This window comes from Nothoprocta perdicaria, unplaced genomic scaffold (genome assembly GCF_003342845.1).
Source record: "Nothoprocta perdicaria isolate Ctin4 unplaced genomic scaffold, notPer1 scaffold_646, whole genome shotgun sequence".
Taxonomy (NCBI): domain Eukaryota; kingdom Metazoa; phylum Chordata; class Aves; order Tinamiformes; family Tinamidae; genus Nothoprocta; species Nothoprocta perdicaria.
Window position 1 is genome coordinate 513 of NW_020455917.1, and position 10,271 is coordinate 10,783.

General features: G+C 42.7%; 1 protein-coding gene across 1 annotated transcript; it reads left to right on the top strand.

Annotated features, from left to right (window-relative positions):
- Positions 1–244: 244 nt before the first annotated feature.
- On the top strand, positions 245–10,271 carry LOC112956555 (deleted in malignant brain tumors 1 protein-like; the record flags this gene model as incomplete). The annotated part of the gene is made up of 12 exons (XM_026050067.1): positions 245–262; positions 666–965; positions 1,755–1,802; positions 2,305–2,458; positions 2,624–2,838; positions 4,136–4,165; positions 5,539–5,689; positions 6,012–6,223; positions 7,061–7,233; positions 7,901–8,289; positions 9,048–9,319; positions 9,924–10,271. Coding segments are annotated over 12 exons (2,135 nt in total), but the record flags the coding sequence as incomplete, so codon positions are not given.

Sequence of the window (10,271 nt, forward strand, 5' to 3'; positions counted from 1 at the left end):
GTGGGCTTGGAGAGTAGGAGAGAGCTTGGGAAAGGATTGCTGGGTTCTGCCTTGCCCAGAAACCCTTCCTGCCTCTCTGCTTGGGTCAAGATGGCTCGGAAGGAGCCCACTAAGTATAGCAATGATGTCAGCTTTCTGTTGGGAGCAGGGGCATGTGCGAGAGCTTCGTAATGTCAAGCTCCCAGGTGGTTGAGCTGCTGCRGTTGTTTCGTGGGTGTGAGTGTGTGTTTTTGTTTCCCCACAGATGGGATCATTGCTGATGGTGAGTCTGTCTGCTGGGCATCCTCCCCCGTGCACCTTGACATGAGCGTGAGCTGCTGCCTCCACATCTCTGTGCATCCGCTCCAGAGCCCCAGGCAGCTGAAGTTGTTCTGGAGCCTTTTTCCGCAGGGATGTTGGAGGCTGTCATGCCTGGGCACAATGTGAGAGCCCTCGGCCTGCTGTGTCTCTACAGCAGAGCAGGGGGCCCATGGCTGAGAGCGAAGGCCCCTTGCCAGCAGAATCTTGATGCCTGTGGGTCTTCTGAGGTGCAGGCCACCCTACTGTTCTCTAGTGAACTCCTGGCCCTCTCTGGCCTCTCTGATTTCTTGCACAACAGGAAGCAAATGTGACCGTGTGCAAGCAGGCCCTGCTTTGCCTAACAAAGTGTCTTCGCTCTTTCCCAGAGTTCTTCCTGCGACTGACAGATGGGCCCAACCACTGTGCTGGCAACGTAGAAATCTACTATTTTGGAGGCTGGCTGAAAGTGTGCGGTTACCGGTGGGACATGCGAGATGCTCAGGTGGTGTGCAGGCAGCTGGGCTGCGGCCAGCCACTTGGTGTGACGGGCTACTTCCCTTCCAATGGCTGGTCCTCATACTTGATGACCGCAGTGGATTGCCAGGGCACTGAGGASTATTTGTGGACTTGTCCCTATGAGCGCACCTATTCGTGTTCTGTGCAAGATGCTTCTGTCATATGCTCAGGTAGGCTTTTACCTCCTGGTGGTGTCTCTTGGGAATAAAGCTGATGTTCCTCTAGACACAGCTTTGCAATCCCTTGTTTCCTGCTTGAATGGTGGCAGCTTGCCCTGGGTCTGTGTGCCTGAAGCAAGGGTCTTGTGCTGCAGGAGTGAGCAGCATAGAAGCAGTTCTTGTGTGTCTCCTTGTGAGAGAAGGGCCCAGGGGCCTCCTCACATGTGGAGTAGAGTCAGAWAAGTAGGTCAGGCCCTGCACAGACTGCCCTGCGTGGGATCACTGGTGCCTCTCAAGGAGACTCACAGGGAGCGCAGGTGCCACAAAGCAGAGAGCACTTTGGTCTGTCCAGCCCTTCCTGAACTTGTGGTCCGAGGTGCAGTATGGTGGGGTGGGCAGCAGCATGCCGCAGTGTGAATCGGGAGGCTCGAGTGCCTACTGGTCYGTGCTTCTTTCGTTCCAGATTCAGGAATGACAGCGCCTCCACCAACAGGTAAATATAAAAAAATAAAATCCCTTAGGGWATAAATTTCCTGATTTWCTTGGGCATTGGAGCAGTGTSTGCCAGAACAGGRTGGTGTTCTCGTTGAGCAAGTGCTCAAGTGCTAGACTCATCTTTCTCTTTAGCCTCAGCCTCCTCCTTCTGCTAAGAATCACTTGCTCTTCCTGTCATGCTAATTCTTGCCTGGGTGATGCACTAGAGTGGCCTTCATCGGGTCTTAGGGATCTCTTCCCTCTGTGTCTGGGGTGTGCCTATGTTTTAAAAGTGTAATTTCACCAGGTGTGAATATTTTTCTCTAGATTGGACAAGTACACCTTCACCAACAATGATGACTGATACCAGTACCGGTAAGACGGGCTCTCTAGGGCTTTGTAAATGTCATTAAAACCTGATTGAAGGCTTGGGCAGTGATTTCCTGGTGGGGAGGGATTAGGAGGCAGCCTCTGCTGTGGTGTCTCGTGGTGTACCTGGTGAGCACATGCAGCAGGGTTGAGTGTTGTTCAATGTTGCTCTGTTGAAGCAGGTTGCCARGGCGATYTTAGGTGTTGAGTGACCCTGGAGCTCCTCCAGGGARGYTGTGACTCCCACTAGGGAATTCCTCTTAGGGAGGAGGCTCCTCTTCCCCTGCATTACCACGTAGAAGAGCCAGGTACATGAGCTCTGGGATGTTGAGATGCCGGGACAGGCCCTGAGGAGCAACCTCCGGGGAGCMGGCACWCACCCAGGAGGGCCTTTTTGTGAGGGAGCATGTCCAYGSCTCTTTGCGGGACTCCTGCTCTCCTCCARGGAGCTGTGCTGGGTTGGKTTCAGGCTGTCTCTGCCACCTCTCACTTTTGCTGCGCTCTGTAGGTGCTTCCTCCTGTGGTGGCTTCCTCTCGGCTTCGTTTGGCTCCTTTGAAAGCCCCAACTATCCCAACACCTACCCCAACAACGCAAACTGCGTGTGGAGAATCCAGCTGCAGGAGGCGAACTACAGAGTGCACCTGACCTTTGTGGATGTAGAGTAAGTGAGGCCKGGGCCTGKGGTGCCAGCCCRGCACCTGYGTGCCCTGGTGCTTGGCCGTCTCTGCVTGGAGCCTGTGCCTGCTCCAAGGGCTCCTCTCCTGCTCTCAGGCSCCCTGGAAACAGGCGAGCCCGAGAGCTGAGGAATGTTGTTTCCGCTCCGCAGGCTGGAAGGCACCACCTGCCAGTACGACGCCATCGAGGTGTACGACGGCAGGCTGTACGGGGCCCCTCTCCTAGGGAAAGTTTGCAGTAACAACCACCGCGTGTTTGTGTCATCTGGAAATGAGCTGACCGTCCTGTTTCGCAGTGACAGCAGTGTCACGCGCAGAGGCTTTCAGGCCTCCTACTATTCAGTTCCCAACTACATCACCACTCCAGGTGAGACCAGAGGGGTTTTCTAGTTTTTGCCAGGAGGCAAATGCAGAAATGGGGTGGGGAGATTGCCAGAATGGCTCTGAGGTGCAGGGGTGCATGAAGGAGAAGCGCAGGAACATTCTTGGGAGAGACTCTTTTTGGGGGRCGCTTGCCAAACTCCAGGTATTTTCTAAAGACTTGTGCTGAGGTGAGTGCTGATGCTTCAAAGGACAGTATTTTGGGGAAAGTGTTCTTCTTATGTGCCAATTGTCTCCCCTTCCTTCTGAGGATGGAGGTGACCCCTTTTGTCATACCATTGGCCTTTCTGACAGGCTTTGAGGTGTAGCAGAGGATGGAGCGGGAAAGTGCTCAAGAGGGATATTTTGTGGAGAGAATGACAGCTCCTTCATGCTGTGCTCAGGTTGTTCTCAAAAGACTTTTGGTGAGATGTGTGTTGATGGTGGGAGAGGCACTATTTTGGGGAGGGCCCCTCTTATGTGCCTGTTGCCTCCCYGTTTTCCTTGGAACGTGACAGTCTTCCTGCTGATGACATCTGGAGCAGTCTAGAGTGATGAAAAGGCAGCTGTCCTGGGCAGTTGTTTGACACTTTGCTAATGAGAGATGCTTGAATTAGAGGATTTTATTACCCTGTGAGTTTGTCAAGTTCTTGTTTTGAGGGATTCTTTATCCTGCACATAGCTGGATCTCTTGGCTGCTTTTTAGTCACTTGCTTCACTTTCTTCCATTGCACTTGTGTTGGCAGAAATTCACTGGCATTTACTAGAAAAAAAAAAAAAAAGATTATTTACCCAGATGTTAGGGCAGTCTCTTCAGTAATCTAGGGGTGCTCAACTTGAGGAAGTGCTGGATACCTCGTTCTCTGCAGCCTCGTACTCTTAAGAAATACATATTGCTTTCCTCATAATTCTTGTCTGGGTGGTGGGCTGAACTGGCCTCAAGTCAGGTCTCAGTAAGTCAAGTGGGAACCAAGACAAACTTACTGTCTATCAATGGCACCAAAAAGGGTGCCATTTGGCCTGGGCGTGTGCAGGAAGAAGGAGGTCAAGTTGCCATGTTGCTTCCCTCTGTCAGTAGCCATGCKTTGACCTTCTTCCTTGGGGTGAAAAGGCACTGACTCTGCTTTCTCTGCAGCTTCATCTTCTTGAGAATTGCAGTTTTCTTTCCCCTCATAATTCTTTTCTGGGTGGCAGACTAGACAGGCCTCAATCTTGTCTTGCAGATCTCTTTTTTTTTTTTTTTTTTTTTAGTGTGTTCATGCTTTACAAAAATAATTTCATTGTGTGTGTTTATTTTTCTMTAGGAGTGACAACAACGACTGATACTGCTGATGGTAAGACTGATTTGTGTTGTCTGTAGTACTGAGGATCATTCTGGCCTGTGTGCTTTCTTTGGCTTTGTCAAGTTCATCTTTCAAGATGACTGGGACTCGTCTCCCATCTGTGAATAATACCAGAGCACTCCTTTATTACTTAGCAGGACAAAAATGCAAACCTCTTCAGACCTTTTCACACATATTCCTCTTCATCTATTATAACTATACTGTTGTCTCTACTTGTTACCCCACTGTTGTCTCTGATTTTTACCCCAAAGTCAGATGAGTTTGTACCCAGTATAACCACTTACTTTTGGGCTTTTAAGAAGTAATTTCACAATTACTTATAAGTAAGTATTATCATGCACTACTTTGTAAGTATGACTAATTCCTATCTCAACTGTACATTCACACATATCATTTTAGGATACCATTTTTTTTCAATTTTTTATTTGTTCACATAATTATGTTTTGGTCTATTAGTGAGAGAAAGTTTTTGTTGTGTTTGCTAGAAGTTGAACTTAAAATTTGAAAATCTTGTCTTCTCCATAGGCCTTTYCATGTCAATAGCTTCTTATCCTTTATATTAAAATATATGTAAATATATATTTATCACATATATAGCATAGGTTCATTGTATCTTCATGGATATTTGTGTGTATGTATGCATATATATACTGGATGTATGTTACAAAATTATTTATGGCCAATGTAAACTTGTCATTCCTGTAAATCATCATGTCTGCCTTGCTGTTCAGACCCTTTATCTTTTCTTTTTGCTACAGTTAGTGGGATTTTTTTTTCCTTAGAGTCCTTATCCWTATCTTTCTTTGCTCTTTCATACTCTCTTTTGTCGTGATTTTAATTCTTTACTTTCAATTTGGAATATAATTCGGGTGTCATTGTCTGTTTGCAGATATTTCTGTCAATACCTCGTCCTTGTACTGAAAAGTATCCTGGAAATTCATGTTGATTTTAGTGCTAAACTGTTAGTTGAAGCCCACAAACTTGATTCCCCTGGTATTCCATTAGGTTGCAAGCTCATATAAATTTTGTCTAATTTTTTGACTATGGTATAATACCTTCACATTTAAGTATGGGATATTTGTCAGTTCTCTGTAATATGAAAAAAAAATGTTGACTGTTTTTCTTCTCTTTGGTCTTTATAATAATTATAATAGAGATTATTCACATTTGATTGCAAGTGATGAAATTAAGAAAATGAATGACTTTTAATGAAAGACATGAAAAGAAAGACCATCTAACAAAAAGACCATTAAAGACAGAAGCTATTGCCTCTAATTTTGAGACTACAGATTCTACTTAGATGCATTCCAAAAGTCACCTTAAATGATATGTATGTATTCCTCTTCTTACATTTTTCTCTGCAGCATATTATACTTGCGGTGGTTTGCTTTCATATTCATCTGGCACTTTACAGAGCCCCTTTTATCCTGAAAATTATCCAAACAAAGCTGACTGTGTTTGGGAAATACAAGTAACAAGCAATTTTCGTGTCACGCTCACTTTTAGGGATATTCAGTAAGTAAAAAATTAGTTATTAAGAAAACTACAAGATCAGCATATTGGACTTACTAGGTTGTTAACTTCTGGATTTCAAGGATGTTATTSAAAAGTTGCAGTACACCTAGGATGACAACTTAATTCATTTTTGTTTAATCAGTCTTAACAATGTGGATGCCATGCATTAACACAGAAATTGCAGGTTGTACTTCCTGTTCCAAGGATTTGATAGTCATCTCAGTATAATATTCTTTTGTTGTTATTGTAATCAGTTAATCTGAGTTTGTTTATTAAAAAGAAAAAAGAATTATGTCAGTAAATGTTTGTATCTGCTCACCAGGATGCAAGGTGGCAGATGCCTGTCTGACTATGTGGAAATCTATGATGGGCCACTCCGTACCTCTCCTCTCCTTGGGAAAATATGTTCTGAGTCTCATCGCACATACACGTCTTCCTCAAACCTGATGACAGTCTACTTTCACAGTAACTCTCAATACACATACAGAGGCTTTCAGGCTGACTACTACTCCATTCCAGCAGATCAGAGTACTAGTAAGTGCATGTCTAATGTTGAAGTCTGCTTCTCAATTAGCCGCTAATTCATTGATTGTGATCTTGAATGGCTTTTATGAATCACTCATTTGCTGTTTCTGTTATCTGTAATTTTGTTTAACTAAAGATCTATCACTTCTAGACTCTAAGTTTACCCCTCTTTTTTTTTTTTTTTTTTTTTTTTTTTTCAATTTAATAAATTATTTTGGAAGTTACCTGTGCAATTTTATAGACACTGGCAATTTTATAGACACTGAACATGCATTTTATTTGCGAGCATTCATGTCTGTTAGGGTTAAGGGCAACCATGCAAGCAACCTCTTGGTGATGATAATGAGTATCATGAAGAACTCTCTGGGCCAGCTGGTGTAATGAAAACTTGCAAAACTTAAACCATAAAGCATTTTCCATCTTACTGTTTGCTTCTCATAGTTTAGTGCTATTCCCCACTGTGACTAAGACCACTGTCTATTAAGAATATTAAAAACTTTTTGTTTGTTGTTCTTAATAGTGGGCCATAATCTTAGGAAAAAAAAGTAGTGTGAAAAGCATCTTCWTCATGTTTAAAATTGTGATGTTTTTGTGTGATGTTAGACATGGTTGTGTATAGTTTGTAACATCAATGATCTCCAGGTCACAAAAAGGAGAAAGTCAGGACCTATTTTGAAACTAGCCAGTATCTCACTACATAGCAGATTAATAGCAGGCATTTTCATTCTGAACATTTCTTGCAATACCAATTGTTCCTGCAAAAGAAGAACTGCTTATTCAGGTCACAGCATACGAATGTTTTTGCTCTCTTTGATGAGCTTGTAACATGAGTTCTTCCCTTGTTAGCACTTCTCTGTTTGCCCGACTATATGCAAGCAGTTGTGAGCAGAGCCTTTCTTCAATCTGAGGGCTACGCAGCTTCAAATCTCACATTGAATGACTCATACTGCCAACCCAACATCACCCCAAACTATGTTATATTCAACATACCGTACAATAGCTGCGGCACCGTCAGAAAGGTATGACTGTCTCAGCAAAATGTGTAAATATTTTGTGTAAATGTATAAAAATTCAAGCTGAAGAATTCAAATTTTGAAAAACATGAGGAACCGAAGGCTGTTCTGTGGTGTGCGGGGCCTGGCAGTGTCTCTGCAACTGTGACCTTCTCCTCCTCTCTTGAAGGTTAAAGTTTATTAACGTTCGCATTTCCTTTGCTGGCTGTCAGGTCATTTACTGCAGCTTATAGTTTGACCTTCTAATCAAAAAATAAAAGGTGTGGGAGGAAGCTAAAAGTTGGTATTTACAAGGTCCCAAGGTGACTGTGATAATTAAGCAGGTATTGAAAGCTTTGGGTTAATAAAACCAGCGCRTTTTAAATTGGATTTCAGCTTAAATACTGTGCTAGACCAGAACCTCCATGCATTGTTCAAAGTATTGTATTAAATTCAGTTTAATTCATTTAATCCAATTGCATCTGGGCTTAAAGTGAGTAGTGTCCAAGATGACCTTGTACTCATCAGACATTGTACGGCGATAACAGATTCCCATACTGAGAACAGAAATGACTAGATTTATACTTTTCCACACCAATCTTATGTGTTTTACTGTAAGACTATAGCAAAGTCTGTATTGCATAATAGGAAACTTAACTCTGCAAGTTAATTTGCCRTTTTATATGCCAAACAGGGAAACAACAACACAATCATCTATTCCAACCTTATTAGAGGATCCTCTTCTGGTTCTGTAATCACAAGGCGTAAAAGGCTTCACTTGCATGTCAACTGCAAAATGCTCCAGAACACATGGACACAAATAATGTATGTTGCGGAGGATAATTTTGAACTGAATGAAACTCAGTATAGCAGATACGATGTGAACCTTACATTTTATCACACAGCATCTTTCTCACAACCAGTCTATGACTCCCCGTACTATGTTGATATCAACCAGAATTTGTTCCTTGAAGCTTACCTGCACAGCTCTGATTCAAATCTGGTGTTGTTTGTGGACACCTGTGTGGCATCTCCTGACGCCAATGATTTCACAACAGTGACCTATGATTTAATCAGAAACGGGTAAGCTCCTTTGTTAAGCAATTAAAGATAAGACTTTGAAGTTTATATTTCTTTATTGAAGTTCTAGTGTGACCATGGTATAAACTGATAGCAGCTTGTTATTAATTATGTAATTAATATCATTGGGAGTACTGAGGGCAAATAAATGTTCRATAGGGAGAGGAAGTTTGACCCAGAATATTAAAAGAAAAGCTTAAAGTGGCATTGATTAGGTGATCATAAACCAGGTACTTGGCAGGGAGGTAACATAATGACACTACATAACCTGATGTGTGAAGGCTTCAAGGGTCATAATAGCACAATGCTGCCAAAGGAGGGCATCTTGCTCATTCTAATGCACGCTCCTGCACCATGACATAGATTTGCTGATCAGCTGATAGCACAATATTTCAGATCAGTTAAAAAAAAAGGAAATGAATGTCATTTAAAATAAAAGGAACCACCAACAGCAAAGAGAAATATTTGTATTGCTCGAAAGGGKTTTTTTTTTGCCAAATACAGGGGTGCTTCTCTGAATAGCTAACTGGATTCATGGGAAGCTGACACACTTGTCAGTATGACTACAAATCTCTAGAAATGGGGTAAGGAAGAGCTGCATAGAGTGGAAAAAATACAGTTTAGAAACAGGGTCCCTATCTTCATCATGTTTAAAATCTCTTACCATGTTATATGTTATATTCCTGTAAATAATTGTCTGATTGTTGTGTGCATTCCTGAGATTGACTGKTTTTTTTTTTCCTTTTTTCCTTTCTTTTCAGGTGTGTTAAAGATTCCACCTACACTAATTACTATTCACCATACTCACACATGGCCCGGTTTAAATTCAGTGCCTTCCAGTTTGTTCGGAACTATCCATCTGTTTATCTGAAGTGTGAATTTGTGGTGTGCAGGCTACGTGACTATTCTTCCAGATGTTACCAAGGCTGTATCACTAGGCCCAAGAGAGAAGCAGGCTCTGCCCGAGAAAGAGTGAATGCTGTTGTTGGCCCAATTGCGCTTCGGAAAGCTGGTGCTGAAAACAGGAAAGCTGGTAATTGAAAATGATATTTTATGTCTCATTTTTCAGATAACACCACGGAATGCCGGTTTAATCTGAGCAAAACTACATGACTGCTKGATTATTAGCAGTTCTGCAATATGTATTGGGAACGTGCTTGCTGTCTACTGCCCGTTAATCATATTTCACACCYGTTATTTTTGCCAGCACATAAAAATACTAATTCAGCAGTTCTGCRGGGAGTCTGAGGGGACATGGCACAGGCAGCTCTGTGGAATTCATCTCTTCCCAAATCGCCTGTGACTGGTGCCTCTATGACTGCTCAAAAAACAAAAACAACAACAACAACAAAAGCCATTCTGAAAGCTTCCTTGACAAATTTGTTTTAAGCTTTTTGTTTGCTGTTTGCTTTCTTAATGTTAAAAATTAGARTGTTTAAGTTGCACTTGGACTTCTACAAATAACCTCTGTTAATATAAAATCTGTTTGCATCTAGAGTATCCTGGATGAAACAGAGTTACAAAATCAGTTAAGCCCTAAATCTGATCTAGCACACAATGATTTTTTTATTTCTCTGTCTTGGAAATAACAAGATGAGAGGTCATGTTTAACCAGATCACTATCTCTTCATTCCCAGAGCTGGACTCCTTTGGCATCCAGGAAGACMAGGACTCAGCTTCTGCCCCAGCTGGTATTTCTCATGCACCATCTATTATTGCTATCACGGCCCTGGCAGTTGCTGTTTTTACTCTTGTTGCCTTTCTTTTGAAGCATAAACCGAAGAAACCAATTCCGTACCAGMTAATGTGAAATCACCTGCATCTGCTCACATTGGCTGAGTAGTTTGATGGAAAAAAACCTACATTGAGTAATTTCCCTGACAACTCAAGATTCAAATCCAAGACTGAAAGGCCTTTTGTCGTGATGGGTCATGTCATGAAGAGATGGACTTGAGCATAAGAACCCCAAAGAAGCCAGAAGACTA